Below are 24,347 nucleotides of genomic sequence, written 5' to 3'. Positions count from 1 at the left end.
CAGACCTACGTAACTGAAGTAGGCTACCCTCCTCATTTTTAGTGTCTAAATCAGGTCTCTTTAAAGGACCTTTTTCCCACTAAGCAATGAATCTATACTTTGGATTTGGATTTCCTTTCATAACCGTTGTTCTAATACAATTAATTTGGATAATCATTCTCAATTTTCAAAATAACCACTAGGAGGAACCATTGCAAAGGAAATATGCCAAAAGGCCAGAGTAGCTGAGGTATAATGCAGTCGCAGTAAAATTGCTCAAGCGTCACTCATGGTCGTGATATGATGTGGTGTAGGTGAAACAAAATCTACATGTCCTTCAGATTGATGATAATCACCTATATTATTCACTCAGACATTGGCAAGGGGAAACCATAACTGCAGGACACTCTTATGCATTTTTCCACCTGTCAGTGTCATGAACCAGGCTAGTCATGACGGACATGGTGGATCCACTGTATGTAAACACAAGCAGTAGCTTTTTGGTTGCAGTTGGTGTTTGGTACAAATCATGTTGCTTACAGCATGTGAGAATAGGTGTGGTGTACACTGAATACAGTATGCATAAAGTGGAAACGAGTAAAAGAACAATGGCACATGCACACACACACACACACATACACACACACACACACACCTTTCCTATCAGTCTTTGATCAGCTGAAAGGGAAGCTGGTATGCATCAGATAAGACATGGAGGGAAATCCAACTTCTCCATCCCAGCACGGTGCACATACTCCATACAATCTGAAAAAATGCTAATAACATCCTGCTCATACAATGCAATTCAGAAACGTACATACACACGCGCACACACACACAGAGAAAGAGAGAGGTGAAGAGAGAGAGATAAAGGGGAGGAGGGGGTTGTTGCGTGTGAGTACGCGCATAGTATTGATTTAATGATTGACACGGTCGAACAGTTCCATACCTAAATCTATCACATTCTCTATACATATCCATGTTTGCTTATCATTGCGTAATAGAGCGGTAGAGCTTGCGGCATCAATCATTTAGTTCACAGCTTCCGCGGAACAAAAGCGCAGACCCTGTTGACACAGTGCCACGACACCCTCCCCCTTTGCCAGCGTCTCTTACAGGCCCGGGCCGATGACTCAAGATTCTGGGCGGGAGGAGCAGCGGTGCGCCGTGACTGTACCCATCAGTGCCTGTGCTTCTTGGTTCTGTAGCTCGTTTCGCGTTCGCACACAATAGATCCGTCCCCTACCGCACGTCAACCATGCCGCACAGGAAGAGGGGTCATGGACGCAAAAAGCCCCGTGGGGTGAGTGCTTTTGCAGCTATTGTAGTCATAAATGGGCAGACTGCATGGAAGAAATGATGTATTAAGCCTGGGAGTGTTTATTTGTCAGGTGCTATTAGAGCATAATTTGGTGGCAGACGAGCTGACAGACTGATTAATTAGTCGTGCTGATAAGTCTAACTGTTGGATGTCATTATGGGATGCTTCAAGCGACAGGGGGTGGGGAACTTTTTGCACGCTGATATGTCGCCTATCATACAGCGCCGTTGTTTATTACTTCTCTTGCTGATTGCCACACTCTGTGGCGATGTTGTCTTTGTCATTAATCCGGGATGGGCCTGGCATGAAAGAACTCTAAAAATGCAGAGTACTGAGTTCATTGCGTAACGCGCATCTCCCATTGAAAACCCTGGGAACACCCCAAAAGAACCAGTGAAAGTCAAACCACGCTATTTCCTCACTACCCTAATCCGAGGAAGACATACATCATTAAGGGACTTAATCCAGTCAGGGATAGTTCTATGAACCGCTTCATCTGCAGCAATTATCATTCTTGTTCTCACGGCAGACGCACAGGAGTGGCACTTTCAACCAGAACGTTAGTGAGGTTGAGTAGAACGGGAGAGAGGGGGCGTTATCACCAGCTAAAACACGATCCACTCTTTCTGCCAGTTTTCAGAGTTTTCTCCCCCCAACGGTGCTAGAAACTCTCTCTTCCGTCTCCCCCATGGCATACGCCGCATATTGGATGACGCTCGTGAGTATACGTACGGATTTCCTTGGGCTTTGTCGGTAACCGCGGGGCGAATTCTGTCGTATCGAGGGGTGTGTGTCTTGGCAAGTTCGCTTGAATTTAACTGTAGTGTACAGCTACAAACAGCAAGTTACACAACTTCATGGAGTTAGCCTACTCAAGATCACATTTTGGGAGTTTGATTGATCCACTTAAAACTTATAAGTTGCTACCTTGTTTTAGGCAGCAGGGGTGTGGTTGCTTTTCTATACTTCCACATAAGTTTGATATGCGATTAAGTGTTGAGTAATCCTTTATCAGTGGAAATAATATCGCGGGACAGTAATGTGTGCAGAAGGTATCGCACCTTTTTATTTCAATGGAAGAGAAGTCGTTTTACACTGGCTCAATAACTACACTGAATTATAAAACGTGTTCTTAGTAATCTCATACAGTTTTCAGTATGTGTGTGCGTGCGTGCGTGCGCTTCTGCGGAGTCTGTATATCCAACCTATTTAGCTCCGTGCTTACATTATCTTTATATGTCTCTCTGTGTGTGTGTATGTGTACAGTGGGATAGAGGTTTTTGTGTCTGTATAGGTTCACTAAATGTGTTGTATGACTGTATGTGTGTGTGATCTCCAGAAAGGTGAGGGATCGCTCCCAGGAGTTGATCGTCAGACTTCTACAAGTCACACCTCACACAAAACAGCCTCTGGTTCTCAGGTAAGGATGTGTGTGTGTGTGTATGTGTGTGTTTGGCAGAGGTGTCTTGCTCTGTGAGGTACAGGTGGCTGAGAAGTCCTGTGTGGTGAAAGAACTATTCTAATTGTGACCTTGTCAACAGAGAGTGGTAGAGAGACACAGAGAGAGAGAGCGAGAGAGGTGGGTAAGAGACACCAAATGCTCAGAGCAGTTCACATGATATATCACATATACGTGTGAAGACGGAATATAACAGCTACCTCCAAAATACTCATATAGGTTCAACTTTAATTTAATGTTATGAAATAGTAGGCAGAAACTATCTGTAGCCATAATGCCTTATACAATATTTTGGGATAGCATTATTGTTATGATGACCGTGGTTAATTAAAAGCAACGGTAGTTTACAGGATCATCTAACTTACTGACAGTTAGGCTGTCTTTAGGGTTTGCTGAATAGTTGTCCCATTACTGCTGATAATTTGTGGATGATCATGTCAATCATGTCATCAAAATGTCATAAAAAAGAACCGTTACTCTGATGTTCCCCGTGTCTGTACATTTGCTGGAACAGAAAGTGATTGCAGGGAAGCATGGGAGGAGAGCCTTCTCAATCCCATCTTAATCTGTACCAGCCATTCCCTGTCCACAACACACCATGCAGCCAACACTCCTACATTCTTTGTATCTGGGGCAGCGCCAGCTTGTTCTTCAGTGCAAAGATAATGATTATACAAAGATTATACAAAGATAATGAATTAAAATGATATACAGAGAGAGTTAAGAGCAGATTTGTAGAAAAATGATGCTGTTACATGACTGACCACTAGTTTCACTTTGCTTTTGCTGTTGTAAGCATTTTTTGCATGCAAACTTTATTGTGCCGATTTAATTATGTGACAGTAACATGACATGACGTGACAGTGATGGATGGATCAAATGCCTTTAACTGGTAATGACATGAATGACTTTCATAAACAAGAAGAGAAAATATGTTGTATGGCCTCAAGCTTTGAGTGTATTTTAGGCTTTACTGCCCTCTGTTGCTCAAAAGTTGTGCATACAGCATACAGCTGTTTTTAGTTACAGTATAAAAGTTAAAGTGCATTGCTACCCACCCATACTGCCATTACTAGCTGACATACACTTAGGTGCACCAGCAGACCATTCCTCTGTCACTTAATCTCCATTACTTCCTCCACTGGCGCTACTAAACCAGGAAACGTATGCTAGTCTCCAAAGGCAAATTTGCTTTGGAATGTGAATGAACCCTCTAGTAACCAGTTGCAGGCAGGAGTCAAAGACCTGCCTGATATACAGCATGTATGAGATAGCTGGATCTCCAGTCCTGCCTCTCTGACTGGGCTGGATTAACATGGCCTTGATATTTGAGACAGCCCAGTGTCCATAAGGTTTACTGTGTTTGTGTGTGTGTGTTGTGTGTGTGTGTGTTGTGTGTGTGTGTGTGTGTGTATGTATAGTATGTATAGTATGTATATGGTGAAGCTTGCTGCACAGGTTTTGTGTTGCTGTCCATGAGAGAGGAGGTGTAGATGAAGGATGAGCCCAGAAATAGCTTTGCCACGAGTTCAGTTACAGTGACACACATACACACAGTGACATAGACACACTTTTGAACACACACACACACACACACACACATGCACGCACCAAATACTATGGAGAAAATTCCTTAATTTCATTCCCTTATACATAGATTTATCACCACTGTATGTGGTGCATACTGTACATCATTGGGAGGTCCCCACCCACACACACACACACACGCAGACACACACACAGACACACACACACACACAGACACACACACACACACACACACACACACACACACACACACACACACACACACACATTAGTGCTATTTCTTGAGAAGTAGCAGCTGGTTGAACAAGCTGGGTTAGCTTCCAGCCGCTCTTACAGGTGTGGCTCAGGGTGGCTGGGCGCTCAGCTGTAAGACAGTGAGATAAAAGATAAGGACAGGCTCATGGAACAATAGAGTGTTAGTCAGCACGAGAGTGTACATGTTATTGTAGAAGCATTAATATATATATATAAAGGCTCTTTCAGCCAGGGTGTTTAAACTGGTGCCATGCTGTCGTTTATTTGTTTGATGTGCTTGTGTGGGGCGGGTGGCCAGAGGTGGAAAGTAACGAAATACATTTACTCACGTTACTGTATTGAGTATTTTTTCTGTGTATTTTGTATTTTTTAAGTAGTTTATAAAATCGGTATTTTAAATTTTACTTGATTACATTTTGAGTGAAGTATTGTACTTCGCTACATAAAAAATCCCATCCGTTACTTGAGTAAAAAAAAAAGTTAAGACTAACGAAAACAGAAAGGGAGAGAAAAGAAATCGCGCCCTAAACCACTAGCCTAGTGATAATGATCAGCATGTAGCCTACAACAGGACATGAATCAAGCTGGCGCCATGCAGTCTTTCTGAATGTGATGGAGATGGAGCTGGATCACAAGATGCATCAGATTACATGTGTAGCCTAACCCATGAAAGTGTATTTTCTGCTATTTCAATGGGTTGTCTCGTTCGTTTTAGCACTAATGATAGCGGAGATATTCAAGCAAACACCATGGGATTTCGTGTTTTGACGTTTGTGCTCACCTTTCTTTGGAAAGAAGTTTATTAGCAGTTGTTTCCCCTCATTTTGATGTCTTTCTTTTTAGTAACCTGACTTGGCTTTCTTGGAGAAAACATTGCACCAGCAGCACAACAATGAGCGGTCCACTACTAGCGATGCTCAACTAAATAAACAAAAGATAGACTACCTTATGAATCGTGCAGGCGGACTAAACCATTTAGTTCTAGCAAGGGAGAGTGAGAGTGACCTTAGACAGTTTTCACTATGTTTTGTATACAAAATCCAGTCAGTCAAACTTTAAATTTCATCTGACATTCATTTTGACATTTAATTTGGAAGTTCAAATATATTCAGGTAAAATAAATATATGGTGGACATATATATATATTTTCAGTAATTAGCTTAAACTTCCAGTGAGTCTATTCGAAATTTTCACCACACATTATATTAACACACATATAAAAAAAATAAGAGTTATGTGTATTAAAGTGGAATGACACAGGAAAAAAGTATTGAACGTGCCTACTGAAATTTCTTCAATACTTTGTGGGAAAGTCTTTGTTTGTAAAGACAGCTTCAAGACATTTCCTGTATGACAAAACGTATTAGTCACAGTATCAGGTGTGATTTTGGCCCATTGTTCTAAACAGATTCCAGGGGTCCCTCTTGTGAATCCTGATCTTTAGTTACTTCCAGAACTGTTTAATTGAATTTAATTGAATTGGCTGCCTTCAAATCTTTCTGGAGCTTTCTCCGAGTGGTCCTTGGCTCTTGGAATTGACTATCCTTCTGACTCCCTGGTCAGAAATATTGCGAGGAGATCCTGCATGGCAGTGATGTTTCTTCCACTTGCAGATAATGGCTCCCATGCTGCTTACTGAAGATTCTGAAGTTTTGAAATTCATCTGTAACCAGTTTCATTGATATGTTTTGCAACAATAAGGTTGCAAAGGTCTTGGGAGAGCTTTTTGCTTTTATCCATCATGAAATGTTTCTTGTGTGACACCTTGGTAATGAAAAACTTTTTTATAGGCCATCAATATACTAACCAAGCTTATATTAATTTGCACAGATAGAAAGGATAACTACTCTAACTACTTACAGATTCCAGCTCGTTCCTTCCCTTTCCTTGCCTTAGTGCTTTTTCTTAGCTTGTGGTGGTCTTCTGCCATCGCGGTGGCAACAGCATCTACTTTTTCCCTGTGTTATTCCACTTCATTACACATGACTCTACTTATGGAGTTGTTTGGATTTTTTATGTGTGGATTACCTGAGTTATTACTAATGCCTGGTGAAAATGTTGTACCCCCCGTATTCCACTTTTCAAGGGCCCTCTCCTCCATTGGGGCCCTATACTTCCCACTCTCCCCCCCAGTTTGACGCCCTTTAATCTGCTGAACCTTCTGCTCGTTTCCAAATATTAAAAAAAACTCTCTGCAACTCAACATTGGCCTGCCTGCCTCAGCTGCCTGTGAGGGGCTTTTCAGTTGTGCTGGATTACTGTTCACTGCAAAGCGACGCAAGGATGAGTGCAACTAACTTTGAAAATCAACTACTGCTCAAACTTGAAGAAGAACTCCATTTCTCAACGTCACCGAGTACTGTCGGTATGAACAAAACTGAAACAATCGGTTTTACCTAGCTCGAGTTGCTGCAGCTACAGCGCTACACACTGGGAGCATGAACATGGCTGCCTTAGCTGCTGGCTGCAGCAACTCGAGCTAGGACCAAAGTCCTTTTCAGGCAAGTACCTCCACTCGGCGGCCATATTGCAACACTTTTTGGGCACTTATCGTGCATCTATTTCGGCAGAAATGCGTGTGCGTAAGGCTTCACGACACCAATCTTGCTCCAGCAGCGAGATCACAACAGATGATTGGCATGATGTCTTCACAGCACACCACATGATTGGCTCAATGTATTTTACAACACACCACATGATTGGCTCAATGTATTCACATGTCAACGTTTTGCCACGGTTGTGATATTTGTAGACAACTAACTAACCCCATGCATTACTATGGAGGAAAAAAAAAAGTAACTAAGTAACTTTTACTTAAAGTACATTTTAAATGAACTACTTTTTACTTTTACTTAAGTACATTTTCAGATCGGTATTTTAACTTGTACTTGAGTAATATTTCATCAAGGTATTGGTACTTTTACTTGAGTACAATATTTTCGTACTTTTTCCACCTCTGCGGGTGGCTATGACTTTGTGTGGACACAAACCTTGTGGTGTCTTGCCAAAGTAGAGTCTGTATGTACGGTATATTTGAATGTGTGTGCATGTGTGTGTGAGAGAGATGGGATGAGAGTATCTGTCTTATTATGGGATAGGCCCAGGGTCAATTGATGCTTGGGCTCGTTGGTAAAAACAATATTGGCAATAGGAATATACATATGTACATCTTATAACATTTTATTGCTATCTCTGCTTTACCTTTCCTCCTACAAGTATATCCATCTGTCTGTATGTCTGTATGTATGTGTGGCTCATTGGAACTAAAATATCCAGTCACATTGGAATGGAACTGCGTGTTCTCAGTAGAGTTGTGTCATCATTGTGTCACTCTGCTGTAGGGTCAATATTACCCATCTTTTTCATGTCTGTATGCAGCTGGGCCTTACTGCATGTCGTATTAAACATCCAAAGACATAAACATCTAAACACTCAGCTTTGGTGAAGTTTTACTTTTTAACTTTTTACTTTTTCTTCATGCCATCTGTCTTTCTCATCGTCTGTCGGTGTCCTCTATGCATCAGATCTCACGTGTTTGTTTTCAGAGCAAGCAGCTCAAAATATGTTTCACTGCCAGCGTCACCTAATATCAGATTGCAGGTTGCTTGAGAGTTCTTTCTCAATAGTAATCACGTGAATGGTTGACACACACTCACACATACTCTGACAGCCACAGACAGACTTGAAGATGTGTATGCTTAAGTAAATAATCTCATATACACATACATCACACATACTATGTTTGTGCGGTGTGTGGTGCTCCTCTCTCTCTCTTTCTCTCTTTCTATCTGTGTGTGTGTGTGTGTGTGTGTGTTTGAGGAGAGGGTTTTGATGTTGTGATGTCAACAAATGGAATCGGAATGTGTGTCACATGAGAGCACATGTTTCATCCTTGCTCACCTCAATATGGGGGTTCAAAACATAGAAGCAACACACACACACACACACATACACACACACACACACACACACACACACACACACACACACACACACACACATGCACACACACACACACACACACACACACACACACACACACACACACACACACACACACACACACACACAATATGAGCTGGTACCCATGATAAATGTGTGTCTGTGTGTGTCCACTGTAAATGCAGCCTTTGTTCGGTGCTTGAACAGAGAGAGTTTGTTGGGAAGGTCTGGAGTGGCTGTGAGTGGAATTACGGTACTTCTTTCCTCTATTGTCAAGGCCATCATCTGCCCTGTGCGGAAATGCTCCATTCATCAAAGCGTTTATTTGTACAGGAATGCAAATTCAGGAATCAGGATGGATGATGGATGGATAGACAGATGTAGTGCATTTTTAGATGACTGGCTGGAGAGATAAAAACATTTTTGTGTAAGTCTGTGTGTGCTAGGTCGTTAGGTCATAGTGAATGTTTCACTTCATGTGTGCTCTTCCATAGATGAGTGAGAAAACAGTTACCATACCACAGATACCATTTCAATCTAGGCAGCACCTCTCTGGAACACACATTTACCTTGGCCTAATTATGACTGCATCGGGGAGTTTCAGCATGGCAGTGAATGCACTAAAAGAAAAAGCTCGCAAAATGCCCTATATGCAATAAAAAGACATATCTGGAACATAAACATACCTATTAAAATTTGGTGCAAAATATTTGACTGTGTAATCCGCTGTACAGATGGGGTATGGGGTCCACTCAGTGAGCTACACTAAATGGGACAAACATCCTATAAAAAGCCTAAATGTAGAGTTCTGCAGATTGATCTTAAAAATCCAAAAGAAAACAAAACACCAACCAATGTATGCAGGGCAGAACTAGGCAGATTCCCATTGGCCATCAACATGCAAAAAATGAGACAAAAAACCCCAAAGCAAATTAGAATGTTACTGGTCAATAAACTCTGAATACCAATTGGAGAAATATCTCTTTATTGTTAGAGATATATGTCCGAGATGGATCCTGACCAAATACAGACTCAGTGGCCACAGTCTAGCCATAGAAAAAGGCAGACTAAAAAAATCCTGGTTGCCAAGAGAGCAAAGAATATGTGGTCACTGCATAACAGGCGAGGTTGAGACTGAGGTGCACTTCCTTCTTCACTGTGAGAAATATACAACTATACGTAAGTCATACTTTGACAGGCTTACAAGCCTAATCCCAGGGTTCCGAAATCTAGAAGAACAAGAAATAATGGCAGTATTACTTGGACAGCAAGGACAGACAGCAGATCTTGCTGCCAATTACGTCACAGAATGCTTTAATGCTTTAAGTATTCTAAGCATTCTCTATCTAAATGTATGTCTAAATGTTCTGCTTTGGCAATGCAAAAATATTTCTCATGCTAAGCTCACTTGAATTGAATTGAGTGTAACATTAGAGGTGAAGAAGTAGAGAGTGATGGAGTGTATCTGTCGTCATTGTGTGTCTGTATGTGTGTGTGTGTGTGTGTGTGTGTGTGTGTGTGTGTGTGTATGTGTGTGTGTGTGTGTGTGTGTGTGTGTGTATGTGTGTGTGTGTGTGTGTGTGTGTGTGTGTATGTGTGTGTGTGTGTGTGTGTGTGTGTGTGTGTGTGTGTGTGTATGTGTGTGTGTGTGTGTGTGTGTGTGTGTGTGTGTGTGTGTGTGTGTGTGTGTGTGTGTGTGGCATAGTTCATTATTTTGTGAAAGGGTTAGGGTTATGGGTTTCTAATTTCTGAAAGATAATGATCCGTATATTACAACACAAGTGCTGATGTTATATTGTTATATTTTATTTGCTTTGGCAACACTAATATATTTGTTTTAGCAACACTGTACAGTCATACTAATAAAACAACTTTGAATTGAACTTTGAATTAGGAGAGAGAGAGAGAGATGCTCTTTTCATAGGTAGTGACAGTGTTTCTTTTCTCAAAATATCAGGGCTTCAATTGTGTGTGTGTTTGTGCGTGTGTGAGTCATTCACTGCTTTATTGTTGTGGCTGTCCCCACCCTATAAGCGATCATCTGGAGCTGAGCCTTAATACATAATGAGTATATTACCGCTGTAAGCCTTGTGACAGAACTGGACTTGGCCCTCTCTCTCTCACTATCTCTCTCTCACTATCTCTCTCTCTCTCTCTGCATGGTGTGTGTAGAAATAGTGTTCTATTCTATTCTTCTTTTTTGCCACCTTCGCTAATGATAAAATGTATAGATAGGTTTATCTCCTTTGGGTCCGGGTTCAGAATGAGTGCAGATGTCTTTTTGCATAGCTTTGTTAGTTATCACAGCATTCATATTTTGTAATGACTATACTGAGCCACTATCTTGTTTTATAAAAATGCACAAGGATTATTTAGGTGGTCTGGAAAGGTTCGCTGAAAGGTCTGGAAAGGTCTTTAGCTCTCTTGATATGATTGTTTGCGTTATGCAGTTCTGTGTGTGTGTGTATGTGTGCGGGGGGTGGGGGGGTGGGGGTAAAGTTTACTTGTCAGGATGTGAGCTTGACCACACATCCCCCTTAGAGATAACAGGCTTCTTTTGCACAGTTCACTGCTTTTCCATTGCCTTTTTGCGAGGGTTGTCTGCTCTCTGTGTCTTTCTCCAATAAAGTTATTCCACGTCATGTCAAAGTTTAACAGCTGACAACTATGTCTAAGTTTGTGTGTGTGTGTGTGTGTGTGTGTGTGTGTGTGTGTGTGAGAGAAAGAGAGAGAGTGGTCATTCCCTTTATAGCCCTCCCTCTCCTGCTGCTATTTCAGATGATTAGCCCCACCCCTCCTCTTTGCCCATGCTCAGCCCCTCCCTCTTTTCTGTGGAGTGTTTGGATCTTGCTGTAGCTCTGAGCGCTGTCTCACACTCACTCACACACACACACACACACCCCTCCATACACAAGTACGGCCAGCAATCATGGGCCAGATTCTGAGTTGGTTCCGTGGGCCTACGCACGACGGCCAAACTTTGCAAGATGTTACAGTGGAAGAGCAGGTAAGTGTGTGTGAGAGAGAGAGAGAGAGAGAGAGAGAGAGAGAGAGAGAGAGAGAGAGAGAGAGAAGAGAGAAAGAGAGAGAGAGAGAGAGAGACACAGTGTGTGGGTGTCAAGGAACATCTGTTTTAAAAGAACTGTCTGTACCCAAAACTGTCGGCTGCTCTGATGACAAAGTAGATCTCTCACTTCTAATGCTTATGTGTGCTATTTCTTTTGGGAGTGTTAGCGGATGTTAGCAAGTTCAGCATGTTGTTCTTTCTTGTGCCTACTCCTCCTGCGTGTCTTTGAGAGAATCTGCTGTCACACGTGATTTTATGTACAAGTTTTTGAAATGGGTGGGTTAGCTAGATAGGAGAGATCTCTTGGTACAGCTCCAAGACAGCCTACAAAAAGGGAGGAGGAGGAGAAGAGGAATTTCAGAGCGGTAGAGACTTCTGGGAAGCTCTTGAAACTCAAGCTTTAAACAGAGAGAGAGAGAGTGACATGAAAAAGAGTGATGGTGGAGGAATTGAGCTCAGGACACAGTATGTCCTCTGTTCACTGGTCACTGGGCTCTGGGCTTGTAATGTTGGGTATCCAGTTTTTAAGCAGGGAAATATTTGTGTGCATTAGTGCCATTGTGAGTAGTATGGTGGTGCTTGTGTGTGTGTGTGATTGTGTGTGTGTGTCATGTCATTCATTCATTCATTCAGGCACTTGAGATGTTTTGTATGCGTTGAAGTAAACTGTGTGAAGACACAATTGTTTGTATCCGGCTAATGATTGCTGACTAGGAAACATGAGTGTGCTGTTAAGTGCTGCATAGAGTCAGAGCGTTTCTAGACTGGCAGTTTAGTTAGAACGTTTTGAGTGGTGAATTTCCATTCACCTAAGCGCTGTTTTTGGACAAAGTTTGTTTTGTTCGGACTGAGAGCGCAGTAGGACTAGTGGGAGAGATCTTTCAGTCATAATATATGATGGTGCTTTTAAAGTAGACACAGCCATGTGAGAGAGAGCTTTCTAAGTGGCTGCCATGGTACTCTGATACCCTGATTTAGAGCAAGTATATTACTGTGTGTGTGTGTGTGTGTGTGTGTGTGTGTATGTGTGTGTGTGTGTGTGTGTGTGTGTGGGTATTGGGCAGGAGGCCCGGGATGGCATAGTGTACGTACCCACAGTGCAGTGAGCTCCTTGCTTAACTTCAGCTCCTGTGTGGCTGGCTAGAAAAGCACACACTAATATACAGACAGACATACACACACACACACACACACACACACACACACACACACACACACACACACACATACAAGACACTACATGTGTGCAATCTCTTTGATAGAGGCCATTTTAGCAGGAATGCAACAGTTCAGAATAGTCACATTCACACAGGAATGTACTGACCTTTTTATCGGTGGTGTTTCAATAGTATGTTCACTTAAAGATCAGCATTAATGCCATGGTAAAGTAGTGGATGTAATGGTGTGGTCTAGGCCTGTGCACTATACTGACTTGATGCAATATTCATTACTGCACATTGCCTTTTCCTATCCTAGCCTTAAACTAAGTTAACCTGTGGTGCAGTGGTGTTGGGTTGTACGTGTGTAATCTCTAAACTGCATTGATTGGATAACAGAGTAGGCCATAGTATTGGCAAATAGATCCAGGGCATAGTGTGTGTGTGTGTGTGTGTGTGTGTGTGTGTGTGTGTATTTGAGATTGTGTTTTCATTTTCACTATCTGCCTCTTCTCACTGGTGGAATGTCAGACGTCTCACCCTGCTGTCATTTTTGGCCTGAGTGTCTCAAGCCTGCACAGAATCACACGCACACACGCAGCAGTGTGGCGTGCCCTTGTGCACTGTTATATAAAAGAGCTGAATTACTTCCAGACCTGCAGGCAAACTTCTGTAACTAGGGTGCCACCACCCTAACACACACACACACACAGTCTCTCTGTCTCTCTCTGTCTCTCTCTCTCTTTCTCTCTCTCTCTCTCCCTCTCTCCATGTTTGTCTCTCTGCATCTATCTGCCCATCCCCCTCAGTGCTGTCCACACACATACACACAGTCCCATTCTCCTGCATGGTGTCTGGTCACTGTGAGTGTCCACACACATACATACAGTCCCATTCTCCTGCATGGTGTCTGGTCACTGTGAGTGCTGTAACATACAGCAGGTCCATGCTGCTCTATGTCCAGCTGTTATGTTGTTATGAATATGCAGCCACTGGGTTGGCAATGACTCAGTGACACATCCACTCAGAAAAATACCCAATCACCCCCCCCCCCCCTCGTCACAGAGAGCTCATCCTGTACTGTAGTGAGCTGCTGGAAAAGGCCGTCATCATTTGACACTTATTCAGCACGGAAAGCATGCCAGTGAAAGTACTTGTTACGGAGGCTCTACTTGCACAAGAGTATGTGGTTTACTGGGAGAGTCTTTATCCATCCAACCATCCATCCATTAGTTCCTTGCAGCGGCTGTTGGTAAGGTCACTGTAGGGCCCCATAGGGTGCTGGGTCATGGTGTGTAAGGTCATGGTGGTTGTGCTAGCGCTAGCGTGCAAATGCAAGCTCATTGTGGTTGAGAACACTGGCTAATCAGAATGGAAGTGCGCTAGCGCCTCTATTTGCTAACTATACACAAAGCTATGTTGGTGAATCACTGGTAGTAGAACATCAGGATACAAAACTCCTGATATGGTAGGATGAAGGATGATTCAGTTCTGTTGTTTTCAAGCTCGAAATGGCAACAACAATCACAAAATCTAATTCCGCCGTAGGCAGCTACTGAGAGGTAATGGGCCTGAACAAAAAGCTTGATGTGTGCGCATGTGCTGACTGTTCACTGCCCTTTTGGGCCGTATGGGTCCCTTGTTGTGGCTGGACTTTGAATAGCAGGAAGTCGGCCGGAATGGGCATCAGTCACAAGATGATGGGTGCTGGGCTGATGAACACTGTGTTCTGTCTGATCTGACCAGAGGGAGGCTTGAAACAGGGCATGTCAACAACCTGTGGCCTTTTCCAATGATACTCTAAAAACAGTAAAGACAAAGAGCTTCTTTTCACCATGAAATGATGGCGTGCAGTGTTGTCACATAGTGCATGGTGTCCCAGTGTTGTCATTGGGTTCTAGAAGACAGTCTAGCAAAGAGAACTTTAAAAGGTGCAGCAATGGACATGCTCACAAGAAAGTGTTGATAAGGTAAAGCAATGAATTCATTGTTATTGTGTGAGAAGTGTTTGGTACCTTCTGGGTTGATCACAGTGTCCTTTGTTTTCTATGCATTCCTTCTTTGTCTGTACTTGCTGGACTCCTGCCAGTAGACTTCCTTTACCTCTGGTTGTCCAGATCCAGGCAGGATATTGAGACCCTGATGCTTTTGTTTGAAATGCTACAAGCACTGCATATGCAGCAGGGCCACTCTAGCAAATCACTGTGCAAGGAGCATCACAGTTATCCAACAGATACTGTTCAAACTAAATCAAACAAAACAATAATTATCAATATGTCACGCTAGGGTTGACTTTGATCTCTGTAGGTGACACATTATGTGAGATTACACTGACACTAAATGATTGCTTGCTGCTTCCCAAAGGGGATGCCATCTATTAAAGGATCGTGTCAATGACCATGTCAGCGTGGACAGCACAGTCTGAAAGCACTTTGTGAGTGTGGACTGGCATGGTGAAGGGGCCAAAGAGCTGCAAACCAACACCACACAGCATGCCCGTGCTAAAGATAGCAGCACTTCACAGCAGATGCATGTGGGGTGGAGAGATTGAGCAGGAGCGACAGGGGGGAAATGAGAGAAAGAGAGGGAATGAAGGAAGGAGAGAGAGTGAGAGAGAAAAAGAGCGATAGATTAGGAAAGAGATTGAGAAAGAGGAGTAACGCCTGCCAGTGCAGTCACTCAGCAGCTCATTGCATGTGACAGCTCATCGTTTATTTCCCATGGTGTTTGCTTGGGTAAACAGGATTTGATCTGGCACGTGGGTCATATGATCCCTTCCGGCTTTGTGGCACCTGGTGTGTGTGTGTGTGTGTGTGTGTGTGTGTGTGTGTGTGTGTGTGTGTGTGTGTGTGTGTGTGTGTGTCTGTGTGTCATTCGCACGTAGACTTCAGTACATAGGTTGCTGAGATTCTTTTGTTTATTTTTGGGGTGGTATGAGGTTTAAGGGTCATTGGTTTATTTCCCTTTGTGAGGCCTGTGTTCAGTGCTGTGTTTAGTGCAATGCACAGTGGTGTGTGTGTAGTGCTGTGTTTAATGTAGTGTTTAGTGCTGTGTTACTAGGGGCCTGTAAGAAAGGCCTTTGGGTGACTGAGAAACTAGTTGACTCAAAGCATGTAGCGAGCTGTGTTCAGCAACTCTGAGCTGCTCTGACTTAGCACGTACCATCTTCCGGTTTTCACTCACAGGTTGTTACTTCATTCGGAAAATACTGGGTGGTACACACAGAGTTCTCTCCAACACAGGAAAATGCAGTGCGGTCATTCAGGTTTAGGTGCATTTTAACCACCAGCCTCCTAAAATACACAAACACACACACACACACACACACAAAGAGAGAGAGAGCAGTAGAAGTAACCTTTTGCTGAAGGGTATTTAGCTGAGGCAGTTAGCCTTCCTGCTGTCATAGTTTTTTTATGATATTTTTTACGATATTTCATTGGTAAATTGTGTGATTTTAGGTGAGTGCTGTTTTGGTTTCTGCCGTTGTTGTTGACTCTGGTATGACTCAGAGAGAGAGAGAGAGAGAGAGAGAGAGAGAAAGTAGAAAAGTGAGAGAGTGAGAAAAAGGCAGAGAAAGATCTCTCAGGCACAGATTTATACAGGGGTCATTGCATCACTCTTAATTGGCGGGGCCCTGGATGTCTGGGCAGGGCTTGGGTTTGGCGTGTCAACAGATAAGGGGTGCGTAGCGCCACAGTCTATTCTCTTCTGGCCTGCTCCACCCTGCTGAAACACGCCATGAACACTCACACCCAGACACACACACACACACACACACACACACACACACATGGCACACACACACACACACACGCGCACACACACAGTTGCATACATACACATACACAGTTACACACACACACACACACACACACACACACACACACACACACACACACACACACACACACACTGACACATATTCACACAGGGGCTAATAATCATGAAATCACTCAACATACAGTCCAATAATACTTCACCGAGCATGTAAGACCTGTTGCTCGGAATGCAAATGGTAATCAGTGGGTGCTTTCCATGTGAATAAACAAGCATTCAAAAATAACCCGACTGTAAACATCTCTCGCAAGGGGACATTTCTCATACAGTTCAGCCACAGCCGGCCATTAGTCTGGTCTGGTCCCCCTGTTCTCATACTGGTGCAGTACTTCACACCCTCTTGGTCTCTCTCTCTCTCTCACACACACACACACACACACACTCACTCACTCTCTCTCTCTCACCCGGTCACAACCTCTCTCTCACTCATTCAGTGAACTTTAGTTACAATCTCATAGGCGTGACCCGATAACGCAATCACACACCCTCTCTGCCCCGATGCATCATCCTTCACAGCCAGCAAACAGAAGTAACAATGAAACACACACACAGCCAAAGAGACAGACAGAAAGACAGCCTGGTGACTGATATGGGGGTGATGTTGTCTGAGGGTATGAAATGTTTGCCTTTTTAGGAAGTTTCAGTCGGGGAGTCTTTCCTCCCCAGACTGTGGAATTTGACACACACACACACACACACACACACACACACACACACACACACACTTGGTCAAGTCAGCAGAAAATGGTATTCAGCTTTAAAAATGTTATTGCGAGAACTTAATAGGCCCAACAGATCAGATTCAGAATCTGTTCATGCAAACGTGCGGACTGTTTGTTTATAGTTGATGTGGAAGTAATTATGTCACTGCTCTTGCTCTGTTCTAGTGCCCTCTTTGAGGGACTAAGTTAACACAGTGTATGTTTCTGTATACACAGAACCCTCCACACTTATTAGTACCCCTGGTAAAGATGAATACAAGGGGTATAACAAATCATCTTTTTATGGTTTCAGAATGAAAACAATGAGGAAAGAGAAGCACATTTATTCTGAGAATAAAGAAATCCTCATGACGATATAAATATTTTTGCAAAAACACACGTGCCACAATTGTTATATGTTGTTTTGTCTTTCCGTCTGGATGAGGGTATTTCTAGAAACAATGTTAAATGTATGGAGGACGCAGAGGTCTTTGAATACGCAAAGGAAAAGTATCGTTTTCAAAACATTTAGTTTTCGCATGGGTGAATTCAGTAATCATATATGATACAGATCATCCCCCCTCGGCATAGATTAGTAGACATCCCACCTTATTGTTCTGCCCCTCAGCTGTGTTTTATTATTGTAATTATCCAGACTAATTATCCAGTCTTGCTGTGACGTACATGTACACTCACTCTCATATAGTCACAGGTGCCATTACTGAGGTTTCTCCATCCACTGTTAATGACTAGAGAACTAGAGTTTGGGAGCATGTTCCATGAGAAAGTGAGAAAGTTATAGCTCTGTTGGTCTTCAGTAAGAATTTCTGTTCCCAAACAGTCAGCTCACAGCTCAGCTGATACAATGGCAGAGCAAGTTACAAGTTCTATTACATATTGCTCAATGGAGGGCCTAGATGTTCTGTATTAAATTACAAACATATTATAGATCATTAAATGCTGTGCTCAGGATCTGACCTTTAGGCAGTACAACTCAGTGATATACAGTGCAGAATATGAACACCAGGGGGAGCTCTTCTCAAAGTCTGTGAAGTGCTGGTTAGTCATGTTCCTGATCATCTTGACTGCACCCAGTATGTGTGTGTCAGTCAGTCAGTCACAACAGGGCTGCGTGATCCTACTTGCCCAGCCTGACTGCAGCTAGTGAAAGGTAGAGCATTGGTAACCACTGGCAGGCTGTGGAAGTCTAGGAGAGGAGTGGAGAGGGAAGGCTAGTGCTAGGCTAGTTCTGGAAGGCTATTGGGCTCATATAAATATATACACACACATGAAGGGGGGGGGGGGGGGGGGGCAAACTGGGTGGTTATGTAAGGCTTGGCTGATATCCAGTCTCCCCAGTGGTTTGGCTGTGTGTGTGCATGTGTCAGGGTGTTTGTGCCTGTGATTGTGTACGCTTATGTGTGCGTGTTGGTTTGTGTTCATGCCTGTATCTCTTTCCTGTATTATCCTCATACTTTCCCTCTGTTTTTCTGCTCTGTTATCTCATTCTCCCAGTACTCTCTCTCTCTCTCTCTCGCTCTCTCTCTCTCTGTGTCTCTCTTTCACTCTCTCTCCTTTCTCTTAAGTTAGCTAACTTCGATCCACATGTTTATATTTCTTCGCTGCTCCACCCAGTGTGTTCCCTTTGCATGTTCCTTCTCTCTTTTTCCTCCCTCTTCTCTGTCCCTCCATCTTTGGTCCCTCCCTTCTTTTCTCTGTTGAAAGGGTGTGGTTTGGGGCTTGTGTGTGTGTGTGTGTGTTTATGTGTGTGTTATGTTTTTGGTTGCTGTGCTGTACTGCTGGGATTCCTATGGCATGAGTGTGTTGGACACACCCTACCATAGAGTGTGCCCACCTCGATTTGTCTGCCTGTCTTTCTTGTTTTCTGTTTTCTCCTCACTCATTCACAGCACTTTCTTCACTCTCATGTACTGTATTAGCCTACTCTCTTTTTGATTCTGCCCCACTCACTCACTTTCTCTCTCTCTCTCTCACACACACATACACACACACACACACACACATTTCAAGTCAGTATGTTAGCTCTAGCCTAGCCACCACCCCTATACCCGAACTTCCCTTGTCATGTGGAAAGACTCAGCTCATGTTTATTTTCCTGGCTAGCATTGAAAAGGGGCGGGTTTTGCCCTTGCAGCAGCCAATCAGCTCACACTGCAGCATAGCTCAATGGACCGCAGAGTGCACAGTAAGGAGCACAGGTCCCTCCCTCATGTCCATCTCCACTTCAGGGGAGGAGTCTCCGTGCAGCTTTCATGACTTCTTTCTCCAGAGTGTGAGTGTGCATGTGCATGTGTGTGTGTGTGTATGTGGGTGTATACGAGACAGATACACCCTGTCGCTCAACATTGTCAGTAGAGGGATTTTTAGGTGGCTGTTCTTCAGGTGTGGATGGTTATCGCTTAGGCAGAAACCAATAAAGACAGGACACACACTTTTTGCCTCTATGGTACGTACCCATTTTGTGGTTTCCTCTTCAGAGCGGTTTATGTGCTGGCAGAGTGGTTGCGTGAGAGTGTGGAAAGTATGATGGCCTCAAACTTGATGACTGTCGCTGATGATGATTGTAATGACTTTATTATGGCTCAAGCTCTGATATGAAGCTACTGATTCAGAAAAAAAACATCCTTTTAATGGTTTTACATACACAGACAATGTGTGTGTACGTGTACATGTGTGTGTGTGTATAAGTATGTGTGCGCATTTATGCTTGTTCATACAGAGAATCTCTCTGCTACTGTAAAGCTAATAGCTCCTAGCTCCATAGCTTCTGTAACTGTGTGTGTGTGTGTGTGTGTGTGTGTGTGTGTGTGTGTGTGTGTGTGTATTACAAATAGATGCTTCTCTACTGGGACACAGAAGTTTTTTTACCTGTAGATACACATTCCTGGCATGTTTACAGCAGCTCGAAACCTGCAGTCTTTCCAGTCTGTAGCTGCGCTGTGATCAGTCTGACAGTTCCGGCGTGAAGCCGCGCTGTTACACAGTCTTACAAGTTTTGTGGCATTTAAACAGAAGGATTAGAGAGGAGATTAAGTGCATCTAACTTGTATGCTAATGCAGAAATTAAAGTGATCAGGTTAAGTACACTGGAAAGGGTCCTTAGAAGACCTTATTTAAAAGGCATTCCTGAAATCACTAACATAGCTCACTGCTCGAGTTGGCAGCTGAGGCCCTGACTAGACGTATATACTGTGGAGGTTCAGTACTGCAGCCTGCAGAGGTGGAGCCCAGTATCCTCCAAAGACAGTCTTATGTGGCAATGTGCAAGACTTAAGGAAAGCACCTGTGAGTCTGTGAGGAAGGACACTTCAGTGAACAAGTCAGAAAAGTTTGGGCCTGAGAGAATATCGTGCATGTTATCACAGGTGTCTATTTGGATAATGTATTACTGAGGTGGAGAAATATGGACTGGCACCATTGCTGGTGCAGGCTTTTATGTTTCAATGCATGGGTGTTGAAAGCATGAAGGAGCCAACAAATTCATCCAACACTAATGCACTAACTACACTGGCTTGTTTGAAGCTCTATTGAGAAGTTACTCCTTGCAATGTTGAATATTGGGAAGTACACTGAATGTAAAAAATCAGGCCATATGTATTTCTAGTTATGGTTATGGCGTATTGCAGTCTGGTATATCAAGCGATAGCAGTTAGTTTTTCCTGGTGTTATCAGTGCCATATGTTTGAGCCATCACATGGTCTGCCTGGTCCTACCCCTTACAAAAAATAACTGCAGTTACTGCAGTTTTCCTGAAGTACAATCATAGACTGTATAAAATAGAGTACAATGCAGTACAGTGCAGTTTCATGTCCAGAATACTGCATTTCTGCAGTAAAGTCCAGTACAATACTTTTCATGCCCAAAATACTACTCCAAACACTGAAAAAAGGCAGTTTTGATGCGTGAAAAACTAGTTGTTTTTTGTAAGGGACATCTACAGGCACTACAGCTAACCCTGGTTTGTGAGCAGGTTTGACCATTACAGGTTTGACCACTGAGGACTATATGCCCAGTTGTCATTCTGTTATTTAATCTTTGCTGAATATATTTTAAAGAGAGGCCTTGTCAACCTTCACATTGACTCTCTGGTTAACTTCTTTAGCAGATTTAAACATTTCCTGAGTAGTCGAGTTCATGTATAGTCGGGTGAGTCAGGTGGTATCACTTCTACTTGTACTTTCTGCTTAAGGCAACAGTGAAATTAGAATAATCAGAATAACAGATGAAGCACCAGGCTTACAGGATATTGTGACGGTGTTTTGGTGTGTGTGCCTAGAGGCTGTCTGAGTTGCCCCTGATGTCATCTTCCTGTCAACCCTTGTGCCCTTGTTGCTAAGATACAATCAAAATATTCCTCTTAACACACTCATAGTAATATGTCACATTATAAGCCACATTGGTGTGATGTGGAGGCATGACATCTCCCCTGACAAGGCTGTGTTGGCATTGTGATGACACAACCCAAGTTGTCAAGTATAGCCAATTATCAAAGTGAGACATCTCCCAAAGCAAGTACCTTTGCTTGAATACATCCCATGGGTTTGCCAATCACAGACAACCTTTTACTCAAGATGCTAACGATAAGTGTGACTTTCACAATAGGTGCTGGCTCCTTGGTGCTCACAGTTGAGAAATTGTTGGTGTACGTTTTTGGACCAATGTCTGGTGGCCATTAAACCTAACAGTCTTATGTCACAGAGTCTTGTTTTTGCCAGGATCAGACTTTTTAGCCGAGTTAGCTGTTATTGTTGTACTTAGCAGCTAGCAGAATAGTAGAACTGTCTGAGCTTCAGCAGCAAGGCTGTGTTAGCATCAAGCCTTTTAGCACCAGCATTCCTCTGCCACAGAGAAGAAAATGGTTTGAAGGGTGGGACACTGCATTAGTCATACCAACTTTGGGGGTGGGAGGATGAGAGAGAGAGAGAGAGAGAGAGAGAGAGAGGGAGGAACAGAGGGAGGAAGAGAGGGAGGAAGAGATTGACTAGTGTGTGTGTGATTCTTTTGAAAGTGTGTTTTTAAGGGAACAGGCTTTTCAACATAGTGTCCTCAGCTAAGCGGAGCTTTGCAGCCTGTACAAACATTTTAACACAAACACACACACACACACACACACACACACACACAGCCACACCAACACCCACACCCACACCAACACACACACAGCAACACAACCACATAAATCTTGTTTGTGGAAGCGCTTGCTTCTGATGGGTGGCCTGCCCTGCTGTTTGACCTCACTGTCCATTTTGTACATAAGAATGCATCAAGAGCATTCCTGTTGTTTGTGTTTGTGCATGTGCTCTGAGCTTACCACCGCATAAACACACCGTTTAGGTTGTGTGGGTATGTCCATCTGCACGTCTGTCTGCTGCCATGGCTAGAGCAGAGGAGTGTGGGAAGGGCCAGGGTGAGAAACAGGTTTTTGTGGACCTGTTGGGAATGATCTGGCTTCAGCTCTTAGACAAAAACCTGATCCAAACATAAGCTCTGGGTCAATATTTGTCTGTTCGATATCAGATACCTGAATGACTGAATACAGCACAGAGGTCAGTCATTCATTTTTATTAGTGGACTTTGAATAGGCCTACATTGTAGCTGAATATATCCCAGTGACTACTCCTTATAAAACAAATGCAATTCTGAACCCTAAAAGGTTCTTTGATGTATTTCTTTCTACTCGCTGATAAATAAAACAAGCTTCCAGTGTGAACCCTTTTACGCCACAAAAGGTTACTTATTCACCTGACTACCAAATCCACCAAATCTACACTCCATACATTGACCCTCGTATTGACTCCCTCTAGGTTGAGCATATGGCAGGTCCATGGCCAACAGGGGTTTGGTTGCTGAGTACGTGGCAGCACTGGGCTCTGAAGCGGCCTACTGGCGTCTATTTGCGGTGATCACGTTTGCCAGCTCATGCTTGTTGGTCGGAGTTCCTCCGTGGGCCATAGGCCCGGCTATCGGGGTCACGTTCACTTTAAAGCTGTGACTGTTTGTCTAAATATTGGCAGCCAGTATCTTCCAGTGTGCATGAGTTTATATTTGTATGTATGTGTACAACTGATATCCATGCAGTATGATACGGACTCTCCCTACCCCTTTCACTGGCTGTCAGTTGACTGTCCACCTCTGTTTTGAGAGAGGGTTGCCCAACGTCATTCATTAATCCTGTGTGTTTGTAAGTTCAGGCATGTGGTACCTGCCCAGTATTCTTTTCTCAATCTGTGTGTGCACACCCATTGTTCAGTGTTTCAGACTAACATAGCACACTCCTCTGCCCCACTTTGTAGGCACTGGTGTATTTTATTTGTAAGAGGTAATGCACCAGCCAGTATTTTGACTGCAGTCACAGTTTCTCACCAGAGAAATGAGAACAGGCCAAACCTCCTGGGCTGCTTTGGGTTTCAGTATCTCGGCCCTCCAGGATGTAAACAATCAATTAAGTAACATACAATACTCACTCAACAAATGAATACGAACAATATTTTTGTTGTTTAGTTCAACTCCAGATGTGTAGACCCCTTTATACTGAAAAAAAAAAATAAAGCTTGTTTGTTTTGACATGGGGAAACTAATAGAGGATGAGTTCTTACTCTAAACCATTGTTTTCTAAAGAATCTTTGATGAAACAAGGAGATTGCCTTGGAATCTTAAAGGTCAAAGTTCATTGCTGTGGAGACCTGAGAATGTAAAGAATGCCTCACCTTTTGAGTCTGTTCCATCAACAGTCACATTAGTAGTTGGGCTACAGTTTCTGAATCTGAACTGGTGCCAGTTTTGGCTTGGGAGTCGGAGTGCATGATCAATTAACTGAATCTGTGACTGTGATCTGATCTCATATACATGTAGAAAAGATAGTCTGGACTCTGGGCATTATTAAGACTGTTTTACTGTAGCTGGATATGTTTTACAGCCGGACAAATAATTTCACAAAACAGCCTTTTCACTTTACATTGGTAAACATATAAATTATGCACCAGGGTGATGTCAAGGTTGGGGTCAGCGAGTGATAGTCCCAAAAGAATGTCTTTCTTAACATCTTCAAAATCTAGAAGTT

The 24,347-nt window shown here is 43.2% G+C and overlaps 1 protein-coding gene across 18 annotated transcripts in view; it reads left to right on the top strand.

The window, feature by feature from the left end:
* The first annotated feature begins 1,165 nt into the window (after positions 1–1,165).
* The window catches only part of cast (calpastatin), a 48,182-nt gene continuing 25,000 nt past the window's right edge, over positions 1,166–24,347 (top strand). For 7 of the 18 annotated variants that reach the window (XM_042060015.1, XM_042060014.1, XM_042060016.1 and 4 more), the window contains exon 1: positions 19,559–19,733. In XM_042060015.1, the coding sequence (XP_041915949.1) occupies positions 19,731–19,733 (3 nt within the window). In that variant the 5' untranslated portion in view covers positions 19,559–19,730. Of the gene's footprint in view, positions 1,283–1,768; positions 2,019–2,639; positions 2,721–11,352; positions 11,512–19,558; positions 19,734–24,347 lie in introns of those variants that run through there. The other 11 variants (XM_042060027.1, XM_042060025.1, XM_042060023.1 and 8 more) reach the window with 7 other exon arrangements.

The sequence above is a fragment of the Alosa sapidissima genome, chromosome 13 (genome assembly GCF_018492685.1).
Source record: "Alosa sapidissima isolate fAloSap1 chromosome 13, fAloSap1.pri, whole genome shotgun sequence".
Taxonomy (NCBI): Eukaryota; Metazoa; Chordata; class Actinopteri; order Clupeiformes; family Clupeidae; genus Alosa; species Alosa sapidissima.
The sequence above is the reverse complement of the archived record's forward strand: the minus strand, read 5'-3'. Positions and strand labels throughout refer to the sequence as shown.